Below are 25,657 nucleotides of genomic sequence, written 5' to 3' on the forward strand. Positions count from 1 at the left end.
GAAGGGGGTAATGGAGCTAGAGCAGTAGTTAGCCAGACAGGAAGCGTCAGCAGAAGGCTTTTTGAGGAGAGGGTGCACAAGGGAGTGCTTGAGGAATAACAGGAACAATCCAATGGCAAAGGAGTGTTGCAGAAATCAGCCATGGCTGAAGCAAGTGAGGCAAGGTTATCCTTGATAGTTCAAGAGGAGCAGGCAAGCACATGTTTGTCTAGAAACCTCATCAGGTGATTTGGAAGAAAGAAAAAGAATAGGAGTGAGCGGGGTAGGAGGGCCAAGTCAGGTCTGAGAGCAGGTGAGGGAGAAGGGAGTGGTGTAGAGGATAGTGAGGACAGGATGTCCTAAGTTTGAGTAATGAAGTGAGAGGCCAGTGCAATGCAGCGGAACAGGGAAGGCAGAGGAGAAATTGAGGCTGCGGTAGGAATGGCGAGTTCCTTGCAGATTTTGAAAAGTTTGCTGTGTTGTTAGTGCCCCCAGAGATGAAAGCTTGGATATAGGACCTCTTCTTCGAGCAGATGGAAAGCCTGTATTGCATTTGGAGCAGGCGGCAGGCCAGTTTGTCAGAGGATGTGTTTGAAACCTGCCACTTCCGCTCAGCAGCTCTGCACTTATGTTTCAGAGAGGCCAGGTCGCAGTCATACCAGGTGCTGCTCTTGGAGGCAGGCTTCCTGCAGATCTTCATGACAGGGGCAAGGATGTCCAGAGTGTTTGAGATAGAGAGTTGAAGGTTAGTAGGGGCTGTGTCAGAGTTAAAGTCAGTGGCAGGAGTTGGAGGGGGAATGAAGGTGGCATCAAAAGCAGCAGCTGACACTCGCTTCATAGGTTGAATGACGGGGACTGGCAGTGTGGGTGGGGGCTTAGCTGGGGGACCCAGGAGGTCCAGGCAGAAGGCAGAAAAGCATGATCTGACCAGAAGAGGGGAGTAGTGAAAGGGTTGGAGATGGTGATGTCTGCAGAGATGAGATCATCCAAGGTGTGTCCAGCTGAGTGTGTTGGACCAGAGAGAAGAATGGAGAGAGAAAGGGTGTCACAGAGGTTGCAGAAGAGTCCAGAGGCCGCATTAGGAGAGTCAAGGTGAATATTGAGGACTTTGAGGATGTGAAGCTTGGAGGTGGAGGCCAGGAGAGAAGAGGTGAGGTCAGACCACTCTGAGAGAAAGAGGGTTACCGGGCAAGGAGGCCTGTAGATGGTGTACAGAGTCAGTGAGAGGATAGGAGATAAACCAAGCTTTCAGATGAGGCATTCAAAGGAGGAGTGGGACTGAGTGGGTATGATAGTAGCAGGGACCTATTCAGGGAAGATCAGGGCCACTGGTCCCTGGACCACAAGGAGCAAGGTGTCAAAACTTGTGATATCGAGGTTGATATCTTCAAGGAGGTGGCAGATGTCAGAGGAGTGTTTTACAGCAGTGTGAGAGTTGATGGTAGCTAAATGAAGTTGGTTGCTACTTTTGAATGTCTTCCGATGAGTGGTACAGGAATGTGGTACACCCGTCGGTGGTGGCAAAGGGGCCATAGGGGTGGCAGAAGGAGGAGTGGCAGGAGAAGGCAGGAAGTTGATGAGAGACAGAAGATGCCTATCAAGAAGGAGGAGGTTGGGCTAAGAGCCCTGGACCATGCCCGTGCCATTCGGGTAGACATTTGATGATGGGCCTAGAGGAAAGGAAGTGGGCCAAGAGTACTTCCAAACAGGTGCTGCCATTAATGGGAGAGGACAAAAAAGGGGAGAGCACTGAGACCATGTGGGGAATCCAAAGGTCCCCAGAGCAGGAGTCAAGTTCTCCAAAAAGTGGGGGCTCATTAATATACCAATTGAGTGTGGCATCACAACAAATTAGCATATCAAGGTGCCCTCTGAAAATAGTGGGGTAATTTGGGCCACCAGTGCGTACCATCGACTTGAGCCCTGATGAAGAGGGAATGACTAAGAGAATGTCGGTGGCAGTCTGCCTGGAAGAAGCTTTGACATAGGTGTCAGAGATGGGCAGGCCTGGATTAGAGACCAGGAGATCCTTCTTGAACTTTTTCCTTCTAGACTTCGGAAGAGAGATAGGATAGGTGATAGAATAACAGAGAAGATAGGGGAGATTGAAAGCACCAGGGAGGGAGAGAGGGCGAGGGGGAGAAACACCAATCTACAGCACACAGCAATTAAACAACCTAGAATCAAGTGTCCAGGATGAAGGGAAAAGGCCTAGGTTACAGCATAAATACAGTGGAAAGCAAGGCACCTAGAAGCGAGATATCTGGATAGAGGGAAAAAATCCTAGATAGAGGGATAAAGGGAAAAACTTAATTTTCAAACACTGCAGCAAATGGAAAAAACAGACAGATTCGACTTTTCTGGAAAGAGGGATGAAAAGCCTAATTTTCAAACACAACAGCAAATGCAAGAAGAAACAGATATGACTTTACTAGATAGAAAGGGAGACGCCCCAATGTCTAAATACGAAAACTCACCTAATGCCAGACATGGATAAAATACAACTGTGACGTGCAGCAGACTACAATGTTAGTTAATAGGGGTAATAAGAGAGGAGGGACAGTTACATAGGGAGCAGTAATGGCTGTTGCACCTGCCCACACATTTCTTACTTTGTCAGTCGCTGCTGGTTGACAGCTTCCCTGCATGCTCCCACCGTGAAGACAGGCATACACAGACTGGAGCTGCTGCTGTAGGAGCTGCCCTTTGCCTTGGGGCCCCTAGCCAATGGGGCTGCCTGGGCAGTGGGGCTGCCCTGAAGCGTCCACTAAGGTAGGGCAGTAGTACCAATTAGGCGGCAGGGGCAGTGTGGGATGATTTAGGGAGGGAGGGAAAGAAACAAGGGGTTGAATACCCATGCTCACAAGCCGCAATGCCGATAGCACAAGAGTAATAGGAATTAAACTTCCAATGCAGGCTAATTCAACTCCGGCACAAGATGTTATCAGGCAGTGAAGTTGAAACTTTCAATGCAGGCAAATTCAATACTGCACACAATGTTATCAGGCAAAAGCAGTTAACACGTTCAATGTGGGCAAATTCAATACTGCACACGATGTTATCAGGCAAGAGAAGTTAAAACTATCATAGTCAATGGTGAGAGATTATGGTCACAGTCCAAAACATCTGGAGAACCGCAGTTTGTAGACAACTCACATAGACTAATGTCAATAAGAGCATCTGCTGCAGTTTCCAGAAGTATGTTCTTAGGAGAAATGCAGCACTTATCTCATGATTGGTCCCCCTAATATGGGGCATTGTAAATCTTCCTCTGTCTGTTGCTACAAATATGTGTTCCGTGCTTACTGTATAAATCAGAATAAACATAAACATTTCATAGTTTACCTTCATACTGCTCTCTAGAGTATGCAGATTGCATATTGGTTAGGGCTGGAATTTCCTCCTTAGGCCCGGATGCCAGCAGGCGAAGCCGACCCCCTCCAAGGGCCACCTGTAAGGGCATCATCATACCCTGTCCGGGGCCTCTTTAGAACTATTGCCATTGAAGAAACATCGTTGCTTCCCATTTTGTGCACCTATCATAATGTTGCATTTTACTCATGTTACCTGCATATTTGATGTAGCCCCCGTATCATGAGGCGAGGGTTTCCCATTTTGTGCACCCATCCCAATGTTGCATTTTACCTATTTCACCTGCATATTTGATGTAGCCCCCGTATCATGAGGCGAGGGTTTCCCATTTTGTGCACGCGTCCCAATGTTGCATTTTACCTATTTCACCTGCATATTTGATGTAGCCCCCGTATCATGAGGCGAGGGTTTCCCATTTTGTGCACGCGTCCCAATGTTGCATTTTACCTATTTCACCTGCATATTTGATGTTGCCCCCGTATCATGAGGCGAGGGTTTCCCATTTTGTGCACCCATCCCAATGTTGCATTTTACCTGTTACCTGCATATTTGATGTAGCCCCCGTATCATGAGGCGAGGGTTTCCCATTTTGTTCACCCCTCCCAATGTTGCATTTTACCTATTTCACCCGCATATTTGATGTAGCCCCTGTATCATGAGGCGAGGGTTTCCCATTTTGTGTACCCATCCCAATGTTCATTGCACTTGCACGATCTAAATGTCTCATGGACTAGTAGGGACGATTTTGTTATACTTTTATCCTGTGTTCCGTTTCTGTACTTCTTGTCACTGCAATTGCACGATCCGAATGCCTCATGGGCTTTTGGGACCGTTTTTGTTTTCTGTTGTTAATTTTCTGTTCCGTTTGTGTACTTCTTGTTACTGCACTTACTCGATGCAAATGTTACAAGGCTTAGAAGGACTGTTTTTGTTGTCCTTCATCCCTGCTCCCCCAAACCTTTGTGTTGTTGCGCCTTCTAACACTGTGTATAGGGGCATTACAAATAACCAATAAATAAAATAAATAAATAGACTTCTGACAATTCAACATTGTCTAACAAACTAGGACTACAGCAATCCGAAAAATACCATATTCACAACACAGGGATTGCCTCAGTAAAAATGCCCAGAGAAACGGGCAAACACTAACATGAAATGTATTCTCTCAATGACATCATGTTGGGGACCTAATCGCTAACTTCACAAGCTAGACTGGTGTGTTTATACAATGATATGTATACTCTTTCATGTCATACATATTATAATAACCACCTACACATCAGAGCATAAAGCAAACGTGAATTGAATGTCGATGAACTACAATGATGAACCAAACATATCTCTGATAATCATCAAGAAAGAAATCACAAATTAAAAGATGGATTATGGGAAATTCCGATCACTAATGCATAAACAACATCAAAACAAAACGCCAATCATAGTGCACATTTGATGATGCATAATATAGCTTTATAGACCTGCAGTGAGGGGGCCTTACCAGGCATTATGGGCCCTGGAGACCGAGTTAACAAGGCATGAGGGACCATAAGGCCCGGTACGGCCCTCGCTGCAGGTCTATATAGCTATTAGAACCCATGGGCAAAAAGAAAAAAGTTAATTTAAAAATATAATTTGTACAATTGTTATATTGTTTTTTGGGGAATTAAATATTCCTTGTAGAAAATGTAAGCTTAAAAAAACCATGAAAAATAGCATGATAAAAAAATAAGACATGTTTAATTATAGTAAGCTGTTCTTTTAACTAACAAACTAAAACTAAAACTAAGGAAAAAAGACGGTATTCATAGGGAAATGTAATTTTCACTTTGGCCGCTAGAGGGGGGCGAATCACTCTTAATGCTAACTTTCCGATCTAAAGAAAGCAATTTACAAGCTATGATGGAACTGCGAGCTATACCAGTTCTTAAAGCCCGCAAATTGGCCAATGGGAAATGGTTATTCACTTGCCCAGGGTTCTAATACAGAAATCTCACTGGACAGTTGTGGACAATATGATGTGGGAACACCCGCAATACCGGTAGCCTTGGAAGGTTCCATGTGATAAATCGCGGCAAAAAATACTGTGGTTACAAAATATCGCCGGTTTTTGCACCGCAATGCATGTAAAGGATGCGGGGGACACCCCTGGACCCATTATACCATTTAAGGGGCGCGGGGGAGACCCCCGCAAGCCCTGCTCCCCTTAAATGGTATAATGGCACACCTTTACCGGGTCAAACCACGGCATTTTTACTGTGATTTTTTCTTTACCGCAACATTTTTGCCGCGATTTTATTACCTGATACCCCTTGGAATGTGGCATTCGGAGCAATCTGCAGGCTACACTCATTCATAGACTCAGTGCATTCCAAGGGATTTGATATACAGCGTTAAGCCAAGCTCTCCACAGGGGGCTTAGCCACACTAGCCTGAGCCTAGGTAGGCCAGATGAAAGTGAGGACCTCTGCTAGGACTTAAGGCCGTTACCACCGAAGCCCTCCCTGGAAAGCGGGTTTAACGCTACTAGCACCTGGGTGCTAAACGTGTTTGTTCTTTAAAATCAAATGTTTCCTTTACAGATACCCACCATGGATCAGTTTCTTTATTCTGTCCATGGCAGCTGGGTGAGTTGGGCTGACGAGGGTGGCGGCAAAGAGCTGGAGGTTCGGGATAGCAGTGGAAAAAGCAGTGTGCTCAGAGGTGTGCAGGGGAGCAGAGGCAAAGGAGCTCGGCATGCGCTCGAGCAGCAACCAGCTGTCCCGCAATTGGGACTTATACTAGAGGTTCTGGCCTGGTGTTCCAGGATGCTGATTGGCTGCCACCCTTGCACTGTGGCCTGATATGAAAGCTAAAGATGTACGTTGGACATCTTTTAGAAAATGTGTCTTATATCTGTTTTTTTTTCCCATCGCTAGGAGTTTGGCATCGTCATCGAGCTACTTTATCTCGTCTCTGAATAAATTATCCATGTTCCAGACATTTGCAGGTAAAATACAAGTGCGTTACAATGCGAATCTCTGGCAAAGTAAACATTGATGTCTATACATTTCTTTATAATTTCCTTTTCACTGTTCCCTCAAAACAAACTTTTCCAAATCTGAATGCAAGAAATTATGTCAGCCTATAAAACGGTTTCTTTAAAAGTGTTTCCAAGGTCTAATTGCTTGGTGTAAATATGCCATTTGTACTTTAGTCATGTACTGGAAAGGCGGCATTCCCCTTGTCATCTGTGATCACAGCGTTACTGCAGCAGCTCTGCCCAGGGTAAAACTACAGGAGTTGGCAAGACATTCTCTGTAAACCTGAAGAATTTGCCTTACCCAAGACGAAGGAATCAATACCAAATCAGAGCAAATGCATGCCAGCTTAGCGATTCTTACACTCTCAGTCCAGAACTAAACGTGGAAAAGTTCCATACGGACACGCAAGCAGTCCGCCAAATTAAACCTTCACTGCCCCACCTTGCATGAAGAAACAGCATCTCAGAATAAACCCGCACCATCCATTTAATTCACAAAATCACACTGCCACTGTTTCAGACAAATGTAAAACCCAGGGTCCATTCACAGAAAGGTGATGTGTTTTGAGCTGTTGGAGACTGGGAGTAGACAATGGGCCTCATTACACGGTAGGCGGTAGGGATTTACCGGTAAGGGATTACCGGTATCGTTAAATCCCCTTTACAATCACGAGCCGAACAAACCGCTATTAGCGGCACCGCTAAGTAAGGTGGCACTATTAGCGGCAAGTCCGTGGGCGCGCGACCCCTCAGTCCGGAAATAGCACCATAGCGCTAATAGCACGCCATCACAAGCCATGCGGACATGGCAATACCGGCATGGCGAAGACCCAAAAACCCCTTACCGGCAAGGCGCTAATACCGGCATCGCGAACCACCCGTTAAAAGACCTGAGCAGTGTTCCCACCTGCCACAGGTTGACAAAATCAGCACAGGTGGAGGCAATGGAGACTGGCAGCACAAAAAAGCACACCACACCCCTTCCCACACCCATTTCCACACCAAGGTGGATGCAATACTAGCAGCATTACATGGGCTGGAGGACATGATTGCAGTGCAGCAGCTACAACAACAGGCAGCACAGAGGAGACGCAGGAGGAGGAGGGCAAGACAGGCGCAGCAAGCACCACCAGTGCACCTAGTGATACCACAGAGGCAGCCACCAATTCCTAGGATCAGAGCCAGTCCATTCAACCTAACCCCTGAGCAGATACACACCCTGTACCGTCTGGACCGGGATACCATCACCACCATTGTAGACATGATATACGAAGACATTGTGAGTCTCATAGACATCCGTACTGCCATCCCCCCTCTACTGAAGGTGGTAACTGTGCTCCACTTCTTGGCCACAGGCACTTACCAGCATACGGTAGGTCAGATGCATGGCATATCTCAACCAGTATTCTCACGCACGCTGAACCAGGTGCTCTATGCCCTCCTGAAGCACACAAGTCAACACATAGCCATGCCACGGACTGCCCATGAGATCACCAACACCAAAGTTGGCTTCCATTCACTGGCAGGCATCCCAAGTTGCATCAGGGCCATCGACTGTACCCATGTTGAACTGGTGGTCCCACAAGCCAATGAGGTAGTCTACCGTAACAGAAAGCAATACCACTCCATCAATGTCCAAATGGTATGTGACTCCAACAAGATCATCACACATTGTTGTGCCCGATATACCGGATCAACCCATGATTCAATGGTCCTGCGGAACTCGACAATACCACGATACATGGAGCGACATGCTGGACAACGTTCGTGGCTGCTTGGTGAGTAGCAGGCCAACCACATGGCAGTGTGATGTGGATTGTGAGTGTGGGGGGGTGCATACTCCAACTGGGTGTGAGTGGGGGGGAGATGCATACTCCAACTGGGTGTGAGTGGGGGGGTGGGTGATGCATACTCCAACTGGGTGTGAGTGGGGTGAGGGGGATGCATACTCCAACTGGGTGTGAGTGGGGGGGAGATGCATACTCCAACTGGGTGTGAGTGGGGGGGGGGTGGGTGATGCATACTCCAACTGGGTGTGAGTGGGGTGAGGGGATGCATACTCCAACTCGGTGTGAGTGGGGGGGGATGCATACTCCAACTGGGTGTGAGTGGGGGGGGGGTGGATGCATACTCCAACTGGGTGTGAACTGGTGTCAGGAGAAGAATGGACATACATATTAGCATCACTGTCCAGTGAGGCAGCCCACAATGGACCAGACACAAAACCACATGCAAGTTGTGATTTGCCGGACAAAGATATCAATCCATTACGCCAAACATGCCATTTCCAACCACATGCACACCACACAACACACCATTTGCCCCATAACACAAATCAGCAACATGCATGGAAAAATCACATCAAAAAAATGTACGCTGAACAACATCAGAAATGATCCGCGCCCATGAGTGCATACAAATGGATCTCCTGTAGCCATTGAAGTGAGCCTCACCCGTACAACACTACTGAATTGCCATTAAACAGCATGGTGACTTCAAATGAGGAATGGCAGTATACTAGCAGTGTGGTAAAAACGTTGCCTGGGCCGGGAAACATGAATGACTTAAACTCAGCCAGGACATGGCAATCTCTGCCGTATGCATGCATGCTGCATGTCCACTTGCAAGGACTACCTCACCTTCCCACATTGCAGTTACCCTGATTGCCATGCGTGCTTGGATCAGTGGATGTCATTCACAATGCTATGATTGATTGTGTGATATGTACAGGTTCCATTTGATACACATACCCATTGTTGCACCCATGCAGGTGATGCCGGTTATCCCCTGAAGAGGTGGCTCCTTACCCCTGTACGGAACCCACAGAACAAGCACAAAGAGGACTACAATCGTGCAAATACCCGTACCCGCGTGGTAATTGAGCAGACATTTGGCCTTTTGAAGGCACGCTTCCGGTGCCTCAGCAGGTCGGGCGGGGCACTCCTGTACGGGCATGAGAAGGTGGCCAAGATCACCATGGCATGTGTCATGCTGCACAATATGTGTATCAGACGGAATGTGCCAATGCCCCCTGACATTGAACTGCAACCACCTAATGAGGATGATGACGGGGATGAGGATGGAGGAGAGGGGGCTGCAGGTCATGCAGGTGGCGATGCCCAGGAGGGACGTGCTGTGCGCCAGCACCTGATAGACCATTGTTTCTGATACACATGGATTAGGAGGGTGCAATTGATGTGGAGCTCAGGGCACTGGGTATTGGGAGGACATTGACCCTGTGCACCCTTCACCAATAAAGCACACATACACAATAATCAATGTCCAGTCATGTGATTATCCATGCCATAACGTGTGTATTGAGCATTATGTGAATCAAAAGTGCATGTACCCTCCACCCCAAACATCCTCTCCCTCCCCCTCTCCCCCCACAACTCCCCCAAACACCCTCACCCCCTCCCCCCATAACTCCCCCAAACACCCTCACCCCCCTCCCCCCACAACTCCCCCAAACACCCTCACCCCCCTCCTCCACAACTCCCACAAACATGGTGTGCACATCAGTGCTGCATTAGTCTGCAAGTGTCAACAGTGACAAGCTGGCCCTACTTCCCTCCTCCACTACCACCATTGGGGTGTTGTGAGTCTGGCTGCCGCAAGGACTGGCTGGACCTGCGCAGGGTGCTTGTTTGGTCGGAGCTGGCAGACGAAGAGGTGCCTGGTTGATCAGGTCCCTGTGTGTGACGCATGCTCTCCATCGCCTCAGCAATGCGGGTTTGGACCTGCCTCACAGCGGCCATCTCATTACATAAGCGCGTCGTGTTGCTGTCCATGGCGGTTTTCATGTGCCTTGAAAACTCCCGAATCTCCTCCCTGGACAAGGCAGCCTCGCCGGCCAACCAGGGCATTGAGCTCCTCCTGGCGCTGTCGTATTAGGCTTATGCTCTCGTCTGTGGCCCTGCCCCTGTTTCTCCTCGGCGCAGCTTGCTGCATGTGGCCGCCATCAGGTGAGCTTGCCACGGGACTCAATAACCCTGCCAGTGATTCTCTGGCATACACCTCATGGATGCTGCCATTTGGTGTGTTGCATGGGCTGTGGTGTGAAGACAGCTGGGGACTGGGTGTACGCTGCACTTCCGGTGTCGGACATGGGTTCTCCACATCACTCATGGGTGCCGTGGTAGCTGCTTCCCCAACGGAGCTATTGGCTGGGGACAGAGTGCCTTCTGCCACTGGCTCCTGAGTGGTGGGGGTGGGTGGTGTGGGTGCTACCACAGTGTCGGATGGGATATCAACCCTTGGTGAATTTGGTGCGTGTGTGGCTTTGGACCGCTGGGCCACTTCAGATTTCCCAGTGCCCCTCGATGTACTGGGCCTGGTGCCTGCAGCCTTGCCCTTGGCCTGCTTTTCGGGTGGTGGGGCCTGCGTTGCAGAGTCCAGCTCCTCACTGTCAGATTGTGAGCCTGTGGGGAGCAAGACAGGGATAGCATCAGTGATGGGTCAACGTGCATCATGCATATGTTGTTGTTGCTGCAGTTCTATGGATTTGGACATCTAGTTTGGACATGCAGTTGTTGGCAATGGGTGGGTCATCCAAACAAGAGTCAGGGTGACACGTGTGTGAGGTGCTGCATGCATGTGGTTGTGTGGGGATGTGCACGGCATATGTCCAGGGTTCTATACATGTGTGTGTGATGCCCCCATCCATTAGATAATTCCCATATCACATTTGGGGGAGGACCTCATGCTTTGCATTGCACTGTTTTGCGTGGACACTCACCTCCATCTGACGTTGTTGCCACACCGCGCCCATTTGGCCCACTCCCTCGATGGATTCAATGCCAATGATGCTGGCACATATCTCCTCCCACTCCTGCATCTTCATCGGGGATCCTCCTCCGCCTCCTGTGCCCATGGCCAGAAACCTGTTGGCCGATAGTATACTGCGTACACGGAGGCGCAGATCGTCCCACCGCTTGCGCACGTCCTTTACGGTGCGGGGGGTGGTGCCCACCGCACTGACTTTCCGCGCCACCTCTGCCCAGATCTCCTTTTTTCTCAGCAGTGCGGGACGCCGCATGTCGCTTGCAAACACTACATCTGCGTTTTCAGCTAGTGTGTCTGCTAGCATTGTCAACTCCTCGTCGGAGAAGCGTTGTTTGCACTGGCTCGCATCACCTTTCTTTAGGGCCTTGGGCATTCTTTGATGTCGTGGGAAGAAGTTTTTCCAGCTGTGGTGTTGCTGCAGGTCCTGGGTGCAGAGGATGGCAATGGATTGTGTTTTTAAAGATGGCCGCCGAGCTCTTTCGCGTTCCTGTGCGATGACGCTATTTCCGGTTCCGCTTTTTTACGGTGACCGCTAATAGCAGTGACCGCTAATGGCGGTAAGCGCTATTAGCGGTAACCGCTATTTCCATGTAGCATGAGGGCGGAGGTGCTATCAGCACTTTGGTCAAAGCCAGTAAGGTGCTCTTGGGGGACTTTTGCGGCATGGCGGTAGGGTCATTTACCGGCATGGCACTATGCGCGTGTCCGCGTACTCGGAATGGGGCGCTATTAACGGTCGCCTGCGAGGGCGGACACGCTAATAGCGCCATGCCGGTAAATTCCGTTTTTTACCGCCTACCGTGTAATGAGGCCCAATTTCTTATGGCCACTGTTACTCAACCAGTTCAGAAACAAACCTGTCACAAATATTGCCTTTGCAATCCCATATTGATTGCTGGGGAAGTCCCAATGCTGTGCTCTTTACATTATAGTAGTTCAAACCTTTGCCTGAATGCTGGGGACAAGGAGCTTGAAACAGCAAATTCGCGAGAGCACAAAACAGGCACTAAATTACTTCTTAGTAACAACAGTCATACCGTCATACACAGTGATGAGTGTAGTGGGAGCATTTTGGACAGAGGATGGGTAGCAGCGGATAAGTTGAGTGGGGTACTGGATGCAGGTAGTGGAGGAAACGATGACCGTAGGGGAGGGGAGGGCGGGGGAAGATGGCGGGGCTGGGAAGCACCCTTCAGGCTACTCGGAATGTGAGCTTAAATTATGGGATTCAGCCCGCGATCCGAGCAACCTGATCCCAGCCCCAGGTGCTAATAATATTTTTCTGCATTTGCAATGCGGTTAATGAATTGTCAGATTAATGGCTAAAGCATATTGATCATCTCTATCAGTGCAACAGGCAATGTATCTTGTTTTTGAGGAGAACATTTCAGAAGTGTAACTTGAGAAGTGCTTTGTAAGGACTTATGTTTACTTTCAGTGGTTTGTGAGAATGCCCACACGGTGTCTTGGTGGTTTCAGCAGCAAAAATAACCAGGGCAGTGTTAGCCTGTAACACCTGCTGCAAAGAAGAAAATACTGACTGTGAGTGGGAATAATTTGTGAAATCGACCTGAAATGACTGGGAAAAATCACAAAATATCAGAGCTTTTTATGTGATCATTTTGGTGTGCTTGACAATTTTAATCCATGTAGATAGTTTGTAACAGTTCTGATGGTGTCCCCCTACTGCTAGTGTCAAACCACATCAAGTGTCACATCACCCACTGCCACTGAGCACATCCACATGTGACATCAGCCAGTGAATGAGAGCACTGTGGGATCCAAGCAACAGCATCAGTGTCACACTCTCACTTACCTTACCTGATGAGTATGTGGGCTGTAGATTCTCACACACTACCAGTGTCTCATCTTGCCCAAATGTAACAGCACCCAGAGAATGTGGGGGCGTACCCCTAATTACTTCAAGCCAAGCGGGCCCACCTCCTGAGGAATGCGTGCACTTTTTGTACGTAAAGCAAGTTTATTGTACAATTGTCCGGGGAGCAGTTAGATGGTAGCGTGGGACCGACCTAACCCAAGTCTCGACGAACCACATCAGTTGATACATTTTATGCATTTTTGCAACAGTTAAAACACTCCCAGATACTTTATTACAACCCACCCCTCACACATGATTCGACAAAACATACACAAAGAAGTTCCATCTTTTTCCATTTCTTTCCTTCTCATTGGTCAGCGACAATCTTTACTACCATCTTCAGATCATATTCGAAGCCCGCCTTTGCTGGAGATTGGTCCTTGGTAGGTCATGACATCATGACGTGATAAGCATTCACATACAAACATAATTCATTACTAGCAACAACTAGCCTAAGGCCTTTTAACCTTAAGCGTGATTGCACATGATCCGCACGGATATCTTAGCAACATGAGGAAAGCTCCGCAAACAGGATCCCTTTAAAATACTGATGACTATTTACTGGCTCCACTTAAGTTATACTAATTGTTGTGACTGCCACTCGAGCATGTATGGCCTCTAGTTCCACCCAATTGAACACTGGACACCACAGTCTCTGGCCTCATCTTAATTGCCCACCCGAGCAAATGGCCAAACCCCTCTCCGTGACTTCAATGCAATAGGCAAGATTACATCTGTTCCTTCTGGAACTGTTAAACCATAAACCACTGTGTACTGTTTGCAGGCTGACCTTCTACTGGATGACTGATTCTTCCTCTGTCAACCCCCCAAACCTGCAAAACCAGTGTGGGAAACCTGAAGGTGTCCTCACATCTGCTCCCCTCGAGTCCTCCCCTCAGGTGGCCAGGGAAAGGCCATCGCTCTTGTATCCTTGCGGGTGGAGAAGCGAGGGAGGATCACCCATGTGGATGGTCCTTGGGGATTGGAAATGCGATATTCACAGTTGAGACACAGTATTGTATATTTTCCATTCAGGGAGAGCCCTATATCCCAGAGAACATTATGGAGTATTGCTATCCCTGTCCCAATGACCAAGAAAATGCCCAAAGATGGTATCACTCTAGAAGCACTAGAAAGAGGGTGAAAATGAGAGGGGTTAAGATTAAAACAGGAGAGACATGGTATCCCCCTTTCCCAATTGAGGACCAACCACATCCTCCCCCAGCCTTTATAGGCTCTTGTAAGCCAGCTCCTCTCATTTCCCCACATAGGACTGTCCTGGGACGAGGAAGAGGTGACTAAGAGTGATGAACACTACACCATTTCACCACTCTTGTATTTGGACGAGGAAGATGCCGGCAAAGTGCTGTGAGGGTCTGGCATTTCCCTTTAATTGTAGTCAGACAAGCCCAATTGAGAATCTACACCTGCAACCTCTCAAGTGGTTGCAGGTGTATAAAACGTGGGCTAGAGAACAGCAAGGGAGAGAGCAACAGGGAAGCCTGTGTAAGAGAGACCAGCAGGGGACCCTTTTTATGTGGAGGCAGCTGTGGTGGGACCAGAGAAGGAGCCAGGATGCAGGCAGATATCCCAGAGGATGTGTGGGGCCAAAGACAAGTGAGCTGTGCTGTTGCCACAGGTGTGGGAGCTTCCACAACAGAGAGCGAGCAGCAGGAGCTGTGAGCAAGCCTTTCTGTGCATGTAATATGCATATTATTCCTTCCTTACTGTGGGATTTCAGGACAGGCTCCCCATTTGCAAGTGCATTAAAATATTTCTGTCTCCCAGTTTTTAAGTACTTCAGAGTGTTAGGCAAAATCCTCTGCAGTACCCTTAGGGAACACTACAGACAATTAAGTCTACAAGTGGCAGTACAATTTCACCTTTGGTACAAGCCTGTACTACACAGTTATAGTGGTAGTAGTAGCAGAGCAACCAGACTTATCTCACGAGCAAATGAGCAGTAATAGGGATTACACAAAGGACCACAATTACTGTGACTCAAACAAACACTGACTTTCTGGTTAAAAAATATAAGTACATTTATTTTTGAACCATCTGTTCACAAAACACTTCACTTCTATTAAACAAAACCACACTCTAAATATACAACACACAACCAATTCCTTTGGTTCAGGTGAATTCAAGGTAAGTACATTGGAGTTTGACAGACCGAGTTTGCGAAACAAAAGACGTAATGGCGGTTTAAGCAGTGCTTACTTTTTGACAGAATTGACAGATCGGTCTTACAAAAGAAAAGCGTACCCACAGGAAGAATTGTAACCGTAGTCAAAACACATTTAGCACATTGAATAAAAACCAAGGAACAGGGGATAAAAATCATAGGCAATACTTTTGTCAAGGCACTCGAATCACAGGACGTATTCTAAGAGACAGATAAAGTAAATAGGCCTGCGCCAGTGTCAAATGGAGCAGGGCTCTGTTGTCGAGGATCACACAATTAGAACAGTTCGAGATTAACGTTGCCAGGAGTACTTGGATACTGTCAAAGGGAGACAAAAGTTATAAGAGGGAAGGGTTCACCCTGATTCCTCAATGTCAGACGGAGAGAACAACCAAATGGACACAGTACCTTATTCGAATGAAGAAAGGTGGTGCCACGGCAGTTGTTCCTGGTAGTTCCTGCAGACTCACGGTTCCTGAAGCTTCAGTCGTGGGGACAAGAAGGAGGACATCTGGAGAGATCTGCACTACCCAGGGATGAGGCCAGCAGCAGCAAAGCAACAGTGATTAAAATGTGTGCTCCTTTAAAACAGGAGAGGGCTCTTCTGATGGCTATCTGGACCACTACAGCTTCGTGCAGCGATTTTGATCCAGGAGAGGATTCTCTGGCTGTAGAAAGGTGAGCTGGTTGATCCCACGAGGCTCACGGGAAGAATACTCCGGACTGGATCTTCTCTGTCATTGAAGATAGCTCAGGACTGCAGCAGGGCTTCACCAGGACTCGGAAGTTGCAGCAGCCGTCTTCTCCACCGCTTCTCTTCGGTTCTTGTAGTTCCACTGGTGACTCTGACTTCCAGCTCAAGAGTCCTGCCTTTTATGCCAAAATCCCCCATTCACACAGCCTGTCTGTCTACCATACAGCAGGGGGGTTGTCCATCCCAGACAACCACCTTAGCCAATGGACACAAAGTGCGACTTGGGTCTCCAAGGAGACCCTGTGCAGGGGGTTACTAAACCCCTCCCTCACATTCAGCCCACCTAGACACCCAGACGCCAAAGGAGGGCTTCTTTGCTGAAGCCCGCCAAAGGACGGTGACCAAAGAAGGCAAACCTGGTTTGCCGCGCAAAGTAAAACACAAGAAGGATATTAACACAAAGAATTGGTGAATAAACCCGATCGGAGCCAAAATAAAATGTATTTGGTTAAGAGGGTTTATGTTCGAGGCTAATGCAATAGCCTAAAACAGTATCACAATTATATAGTATAATCGAGGTAGAAAAGATAGGGTAGATACCACTGTCAACAGCCAAGTCTTAGTGTTAAGGGAGCGAAACAAGGCTCCAGGAGGTACAGACAAAAAGGGATCAGAGTTAATCCTTTCCAATACTCCATGTAAGATGGGGTGTATTGGGTCGGTAGGTTAAATGACTACATAAAGTAAATGGCAACTTTACCTGCTTCTGGGGGACAGTAGTCAGCCCCAGAGAAATGGAGTCAGTGGGAAGTCTTAGAGACAACCCTGTGTCACTGCACTGAAGGTGCTGTGTAACACACACAAAAAGTTGGGCTCATGGAGTGGTGTGGCTCCATAGCCCAAGATCACACAAACAGTAGAAATACACATGGCAAAATACATGTAAGACTGGGAAAAAGGTTCACACTCTTACCAGGTGGAAAAAAATAAACCACAGAAATCCAGCAAAGCTGCTGAGGGACTCACTAGGTAAGGGAAATCAGCCATAAATGTGAATTCTCCCTAACACTGCCCCCCCAGACTAAGGGACAGGAGGATTTAATCCACTTCTGGATGGATCTCATACCTCTAGTCGGTTATAAACATCCTAAAGAGACCATCAGCATTTTGGTGGTGACTTCCTGCTCTGTGCTCAATGGTAAAATCAAACCCTTGCAGGCAGATTGACCATCTTAGTAGTTTAGGATTTTCCCCTTTTATTTGCATCAGCCATCTCAAGGGTTGGTGGTCAGTCTGAATAATGAAAGTAGATCCATACAAGTTTGGTCTAAACTTCTTAAGTGCCCACAAAATAGCAAAACATTTGCGTTCTATTGTTGCCCACCTTGTCTCAGGATCCTTTAACTTCCTGCTGATGAAACAAATGGGATGTTCCCTACTTTTCCCATCCAGTTAACTAAGGACTGCACCTATACATTTGAAGCACCCGTTTGTACAATGAAGGGTTGGTGGTAGTCAGGAGCTCTTTGGACTGGAGCTTGACAAAGGGCTTTCTTCAGGCCCTCCTCATTTCATCTGACCTTTTTAGGAACTTTTGGAGAGGAGATAACATTCAGTGGAGAAGCTATGGAACCATAGTTCTCTATGAAGTTCCTGTAGTACCCAGTGAGACCTAGGAAGGCTCTCCCTTGGGTTTGAGTAGGTGGGGTGGCCCAGTTTTGTACAGTCTGTACTTTGCTAGGCAATGGCCTTATTTCACCTCCTCCTACCTCATGTCCAAGGTAGACCACTTTGCTCTGACCAATTTGACATTTGCTTGTCTTTATGGTCAGATGGGCCTGTTCAAGAGCCTGCAAAACATACCCCAGGTGATCAATAAGTTCTTTCCATGTAGGGCTGAACACTGCAATGTCATCCAAGTATGCCATGCAGAAGTCATCCAGCCCATTCAAAAATTGGTCTGAAATGTAGCAGGTGCATTCTTTAGTCCAAAAGGCATTACCTTAAACTGGTAGAGGCCTGCTGGGTGGAGAATGCAGTTTTTCCCTTGGCATGGTCTGTCAGAGCTATTTGGCAATAGCCTGAGGTTAGGTCAAATGTGCTGAGGTACTTGGCTGCACCAAGTTTATCCACCAGCTTAACTGTCTTAGGTAAAGGATGGGCATCCATCTTAGTGACTGCATTTAGAGCTCTATAGTCCACGCAGAATCCCAACTCCTTGGATCCTGCTTTGGTACAAGCACCACTGGGCTAGACCATGGACTAGTAGAGGGTTCTATAACCCCGAGATCAAGCATCTTGTTGACCTCATTCCTTATGTGGGTTCTTACATTGTCTGACATTCTGTACCCCCTGCCTTTCACAGGCAAACAGTCACCAGTGAGGATATCATGCTGGCCCCAAGGGGTCAAGCCTGGTGAAAGTGAGAACATGGAGGCAAACTGATTCAACAGTAATTTGCACTCATCCTGCTGGTCAGATGTTAGCCTGGAAGAGAGATTAACTCCTTCCACTTTCTCATCAAAAGGTAAGCCTCTGAGGAGGTCAGGCAGAGGTTCACTCTCCTCCTCCTGAGCGGAAGCTAGGAGCAAAGCCCCTATCTCAGGTCTAGAGACATAAGCCTTTAAACGGTTGGTGTGAAAGACTCTGGGAGGCTCCTTAGGATTGCCTAAATCCACCAGATAGTTCGCCTCTCCAAGTTTACCCACAACTTTGAAGGGTCCTAGCCACTTGTCCTGCAAGGCCCTCTGCCTTGTAGGCACCATAACAAGAACAAGCTGGTCTTGAGTAAACTCAACCATGTTAGCCTTCTGGTCATGCCAATGCTTGACCAGAGCTTGACCAGCCTTCAAGTTATCACTTGCCTCTGCCATCATGTGTGACATTCTCCTCTGGAGAACTATCACATAGTCAGTCACTCTGACTGGATTGGGGTAAGGAGCACTCTCCAACCCCTCCTTAATCAGGGCCAATGGACCTCTGACTGGATGGCCATAGAGAAGTTGAAAGGGACTGTAACCTACTCCCTCCTGAGGGACTTCTCTATATGCAAAGAGAAGGCAGGGCAGTAGAAGGTCCCACTTTCTTTTAAGGGGTTCTTCTAAAGCACCTATCATGCTCTTCATAGTTCTGTTACACCTCTCCACCAGTCCATTTGTTTGTGGATGGTAGGCAGTAGAGAACTTGTAAGTGACTCCACAGTTTTTCCACATGGCTTGGACATAAAATTGGATCCCATGTCAGATATCACTTCCTTAGGAAAACCTACTCTGGTAAAAATACCAAGTAGGGCCTTAGCCACAGCCTGATCCGTAACAGTCCTTACAGGTATTGCTTCAGGATATCTATTAGCATGGTCTACTACTACCAGGATAAACCTGTTACCTGAAGATGTGGGAGGATCAAGAGGACCAACAATGTCAATCCCAACCCTCTCAAAAGGAATTCCCACCATTGGGAGAGGCACTAAGAGTGCCACATTCTTGGCTCCACTCTTGCCAGAGGTTTGGCAAGTGTGACAGCTTCTACAGAATTTGTCTACTTCTGAACCCATTTTAGGCCAGTAGAAGTAAAGGGAGAGCCTTTCCTTGGTCTTCTTAAAACTCAAGTGACCAGCCAAAGGTATCTCGTGGGCTAACCGTAGGAACTAGAGTCAGTTCACTAGAGGTACTACAAGTCTTTTGCAGTCTCCAGGGTTTGACTCAGTCGGTTCACTGTAGAAGAGGCCATCTTCCCAGTGTAACCTATACTTTCCAGGCTCTTTCCCATTGAGATGAGAAGCTGCCTGTAGGTGAAGACCTTCAAGAGTAGGACACTCTCTTTGTCCTCTGAAGTCTGCCCTGTTGGGTCCACCTTCTGCCAGTAAAGACTGCAGTTCAGGATGTTCAACAGGGTCAAGATCTCCAACCAGAGTAAGATCTTTTTTCCAGATCTGAGTCTTCAGTTTCTGTTTTTACCACACAGGGTTGGACCTCACACTCAGCCTCAGCTGGTGGAGGAGTCACAGGTGTGACTTTGGACAGTCTCGGTGATGTCCTTGTGGGCACCGGGGTGCTTGCTGTTTTCTTGCTGACAGACTTGGGTTTCCCCTTTGTCTCTTTTTGTCTTGCAATAGCAGTAAGTAACTCCTGTGGACCTGGGGTGATAGTTTCTTCTATCAAGTCCCCAGGAGAGCCTCTCAAGGTCTCTCCCTTGCAGGCTGGTGAGCTCCTGTTTCCTCTTACTGGGAGTTTTGAGAGTAGTAGACACAACTCCAAGAGTCTTCGGGTCATTACCCAGCAGAACTCTCCCAGGTACTTCACTCTGCACACTAACAGGTATTCTGACAGTTATGTCATTGCACTGGATGAGAGCTGGTAACTGGGGAACCATTTGCACAGGGCCTCCAGCTAACTTGGTTAGGTATTTGGGTGCCTTAGCAACATCCTCTACCTTGAAAAAACATTCATCAACCACAGTTATGCTGGATCCAGTGTCTCTGATGGCAGGGGTCTCCTGACCATTCACAAAAACACTATTTTTATAATACTCTTTAGTATTATCTGGGATTGAGTTATAGACATATAAGTTCTGTTGTTCCCAAAGACCCAAGGATAATAAAAAAACACTAGCTGAGACTCTCATGGGTTCATCAGCCAGTAAGTGAAAGTTTCCACTTGTCATAGATACTTCTTCTACCTGGGAGAAGGCTAAGGAGACAGTGTGGACCCCTGAAGGTTTACCCTTACATCTGGGATCCCATTTCACATGGTCAGTAGCTTCACAAACATACCATTTTCCAAATGTCCTATTGAGTGGAGGCTTACTCGGACCTCCACCTGGTTTAGCACCAGATGGTACACTAGCCTGATTCGGTTTCCCTTGTGATTTACCCTGGTTCTGTTTGGGGCCCTCTTTTGGATCTTTCCCTCATCCATCTTCTGAGTTGCCCCAGAATTCTTGTGCCTTAGCTAACCTCTTAGGATTTATCTCCTTTGAATCAGCCAAGTGCTGTCTAAGCTCAGGAGAGCAGGCATCATAAATTGACTCCAACATAGCAAGATTCCTCAAACCTTCATAAGTGTTCACTGAATGCAAAAGTTGTAGTTCTTCTATTTTATGACTTCTTCTTCTTATAAAAATCATTAATTTGATTGAATCAAGTAAATTAAAAAAATAAAATAAGTGTTTACTTTGTAACCCTTAACCCAACCATCTAAATTCTTCAAACAGTCACACACCCAGGTAGCCCAAGGGGTACCATCATGCTTTTTGAGGGTCTTAAACCTCTTAGGTACTGGGAAGGGGTCTTCCCAAATCTAGCTATCAAAGCTAGCGTCACACACTCATAATCCTGTTTATCCACCTCCCCCAACTCCATTACAGCATCACTTGCAACAGGGGGGAGCCTAGAGAAAAGCCAAGAAATCAACTGATTCCCTGAGATACCCTGAATCCCACAATTGTATTCAAACGTTGCTAACCAATCCAATCATCAAGTTTAGTCTCATACATACCAATCATTTCCTTTGGCATACAGGGTCTCTTAGGGCTGGAAGACCTAGAAGATCCTGGGAGAGAAGGATTTTCTACAGACAATTTCTTCATCTCTAAAGCATGAGCCTTCTCCTTTCTCTGAGCCTTAATTCTTGATGTTTCATGGCAGTTTGTGCATCAATACGTTTCACTTCCAACTCAAGTCTCATTTTCTCAAGTGCAATAAATTGAGGAGTGAGTGTAGGACCTGATGTGGTCCCTGTGGATAGAGGTTGTGATCTCTGGGCAGGGAGATGAGTTGTAGGGCCTACTGGCATAGACTCGTCTACTTCCTGTAATCCAACACTGTCAGAATCAGACACATCATTATCCACATTTGCTGGGGTGGGGGGGAGGTAGGCCCTTCTGACCCACTCCCCAGACTTTGCTTTCCCAATAACTTAGCAACCAGTTCATATTTTATCCTTTACCAGAGAGGTTTCATTCTCTACACATGGTTCTTAAAACCTCAGCAGTGTAGTTTAAGAGACTCGCTTCACTGTAATTTTCCATATTTGACATGATTTTTCAGTTAATAGATTTCTGTGGTATTTAGCCTTGTGGTTAGTTGACCCAAGGTAATAGCAGCACTCCAAGTGTAATCTCTATACTTAAAAATCCCACCGCTGTACACCAGTGTTAGGCAGAATCCTCTGCAGTACCCTTAGGGAACACTACAGACAATTAAGTCTACAAGTGGCAGTACAATTTCACCTTTGGTACAAGCCTGTACTACACAGTTATAGTGGTAGCAGTAGCGGAGCAGCCAGACTTATCTCAAGAGCAAATGAGCAGTAATAGGCATTACAGAAAGGACCACAATTACTGTGACTCAAACAAACACTGACTCAAGGCCAAGTTGGGAATAGGGGTCTGATTGCTTCTCTCTTACCTTTCTGACTCTCTGTCTCCCTTTGTTATTTGCTCCTATGCCTGTGCCCCTCTCTCCCCAGTGAAGACCCAGGCCCCTATTCCCAACATGGCACAGTGAAGGTGCTAAGCAGCACGATTCACTGCGCCAAAACAGGACGCCCAGGCTCCACTAGTATTCTCAAGTGGACGTGGGCGTCCTCGTAGAGCACGACAGTGCTCTGTGTGGATTGCGCCTGTTTTAAGGTGTTACGGGCGCATTCCAATCACGGCAGCATTTTTGTAAAATAATGACATTTTTGTTATTTTACAAAAATGCTGCCGAGAACATAGATGAACATGTTCCTATACACCAAAGTGAGCAGCTTCAACATTGCAGGATGTTGAAGCTGCTTACTTTGATGTATAAGAAAGTGTTCATATACACCTTTATGGTGTATATGAACACCTTCATTTAAAGCGAGCAGCTGCTCGCTTTGGTGTAAATGAAAGTGTTCATATACACCTGTGTGGTGTATATGAACACTTTCATTTAAAGCAAGCAGCTTCAACGTTGCATGCTGCAACGTTGAAGCTTCTCGCTTTGGTGTAAATGAAATTGTTCATATACACCCGTGCGGTGTATATCAACACTTTCATTTACACCAAAGCAAGCAGCTTCAACGTTGCAGGATGCAGCGTTGAAGCTGCTAGGTTTGGTGTAAATGAAAGTGTCCTTATACAACACACGGGTGTATGTAAACACTTTCATTTACACCAAACAAGGCTTCTTGTGGCACTCCTACAGTTTAACGGCACCAAAAGGGTACCGTATATGTGCGCTAGTTTAGCGCACATATAAAACTGGCGGAGTGCCACAAGAATAGGCTTCCAAAAAGCCCATTTACGAATGTGGCGGTTGCTAGGTTGGTTTCCAACCCATCCCAGCAACCGCCACATGTATTCCAAAAGTGGCGCATTCCTTCCGATTTCGGAGGAATGCGCCACCTTCAGAATAGGTCTTAAATACCGAAAAGGTCGCTAAGCCTTTTAACGTCCTTTTCGATACTTAACACCTGGATGAGAATAGGGCCCTTAGAATGCATAGAGTAGAAAAATAGAAGAAAATGAATGTGTCTTCTTCAGATAAAGTATGTATGGCGGTGGTTGAAGTGGGCGTGAGTGATGCTCCTCTACGTTTGCAATTCAGTTTTAGTGTTCCTATACTTTTATTTTAAAAAGAACTGTTCCAGAATGGTTTTGTTTTAAAATAAGTGTATGCTCTGTGTCACTTTAGACAGGGGGCACGTGTTTTTCTTTCATTCGCCTTACTGGGGATTTGAACCTATGATCTGCTGGATCAGCTCCAACCTCACATCATGGTGAACTATCATAGAACTGCTGAGTTGCTGTTATTTTGTTCAGTGGCCTACTTGGGACATGGCCCATTACCAAGCCCCATCATAGACCTGCTCCCGCAATAATTAGAATTTTTCTTTTGCATTTAAGCAACATAACGTGAAAATACTGCAGGCACAGCTGTACTTGCAGTTAATGGGAAGGTGGGAGCAGGGATCTACTGGCCTATTGTTAAGGATTCTAATCGGGCGTCACACACCAGACCAGGATTATTGATACTGGGCTAGGCTGCAGCGCACAATTAAAACACTTTACTTTATTAACTAAGAATTCTGATTGAGAAGGCACCCAACCCGTCTCACACCCACCTTTGCAAACACCCCAGGTCACAATGGACCATGAACCAGGCCGGTGGATAGTAATACAATATTTATTTATTTTAAAATTCAAAGGAAATCACACACATTTAATATAGGGCAGCAATCACCAGTGTGGTGAGGTAATAATTTACACTGTAAAATGATAGAATACACTTAGTTTGACCTTCTAATATAACAAACACAAAGCCCAAACAAATGAGAGCAATATTACTTTTTGGGTAGATAGCACCCCAGTTAATATTTCCCCCTGCAACGCTCCCTCAAACCCTGATTAACTGAATTTTGGGTGGATACAGAGAAGTAGCAAGGAGTCAGGTATACTAGGCAGCAAACAGAATTAAAATCCCACAAAATGGGAGGCAAAAGCCTTTGTAATTGCACAAAATAGCACTCGAAATTAGTACATATTTGTTTTACACGTGCAGTTGAATGAATAAGGTCGAAATTAGTATGGCTGTCTCAAATAAGTCCGAACACTAGTAAATACAGGGCAATGTACTAGCAACGAGCATTCGATTCAGAAAATCAACTTTGGAAGGAACATACAGTGCAACAAATCACACGTGGAGAAATTACATTTGCTAATTTTCACGGGTTTAAATGTCAAAAACAGCTTTAAAAATGGGTGAAACAGGCAAAATCAGAAATGCTGTTTTTATGCTGAGGGACAAATGCATATCACAGGGATAATATGAAAGTGTAAAGGGAACTCTAAATGAATGATTGGATGAGATTCTTAACAGGAAAGGAAATTCGGTTTTAAAAGTGAAATCAGTGGACAGGGAAAAAACGGTTTGGAAAGGAAAGGACACGTTTCACTTAAACTAGATTTTAGTGGCTAGAAAAGAGAAACGTCACCCGTGAATAAGAAGGTTAAGCTGCATCGTAACCCCTTCACGCTGTGTGCCTCTTTTAGGGAGAATTAATTTATTTAATCAAAATAGTACTAAGGACTTACACAAGGACAGAAATTAGTTGAAAGAATGGCGCTTACTCTTGGAGATCAATGACAGGATGCACAGACGATTCTGACAGTTTTAAGGATTTATGCTAAGGCAGTTATGGGATTTCTATGGGATGGGACCTTATACAAGGTAACAGAGCAAGGGATGCAGTTTGTGGTTGTTGGGGAAGGGAAATACTCACAAGAAGCACTTGAATGGGGTAGTCTGGGCAGCGGACTGGGTTTTTGAACAGCAAGGCAATATCTGGTCACTGCTCACAGCAACGGGCTCTCCTAGAATGGGACGGCTGGGCCTAGTCTGGTCACTGAATAGCGAGGGTACAGCTGGCATGCAGGTAGCGGGGCAAAAAGCCGGTTTGGTCAGTGATACTCTCAAAAAGGGTACCACAGATTTTCCCCCTTTCTCCCTGAGCTACTGGGATTTTTAGTGGGGTTTTTCTGGATCAGTGGTTCTGCCTGGATAGAGTCAACTATGCTCTGGCTTGGCACTGGAATCTGGAACCTTGCAGGATGAATTTGGAATGTCTGGATACGCAGGAGCTGGAAAATTCAGAAGAGAGAGTGTAGAGCTCCCCAGGCCCCCCTTTATGTAGGGATCATGACATCACAGGATTTACTATGGGGGCAGACCTTTGGCTTGACATGCCTCTAACAACTGGATTGGTCAGGGATGACTTT

General features: G+C 46.8%; 1 protein-coding gene across 1 annotated transcript in view; it reads left to right on the forward strand.

Moving 5' to 3' along the window:
- LOC138498459 (fibrocystin-L-like) overlaps window positions 1-25,657 on the forward strand; it is a 1,772,245-nt gene that overhangs the window by 310,798 nt on the left and 1,435,790 nt on the right. The window contains exon 11 of the mRNA XM_069622209.1: window positions 6,267-6,337. Within this exon, the coding sequence (XP_069478310.1) occupies window positions 6,267-6,337 (71 nt within the window). The remainder of the gene's footprint in view (window positions 1-6,266; window positions 6,338-25,657) is intronic.

This window comes from Ambystoma mexicanum, chromosome 5q (assembly GCF_040938575.1).
Source record: "Ambystoma mexicanum isolate Mex_15411 chromosome 5q, UKY_AmexF1_1, whole genome shotgun sequence".
NCBI lineage: Eukaryota > Metazoa > Chordata > Amphibia > Caudata > Ambystomatidae > Ambystoma > Ambystoma mexicanum.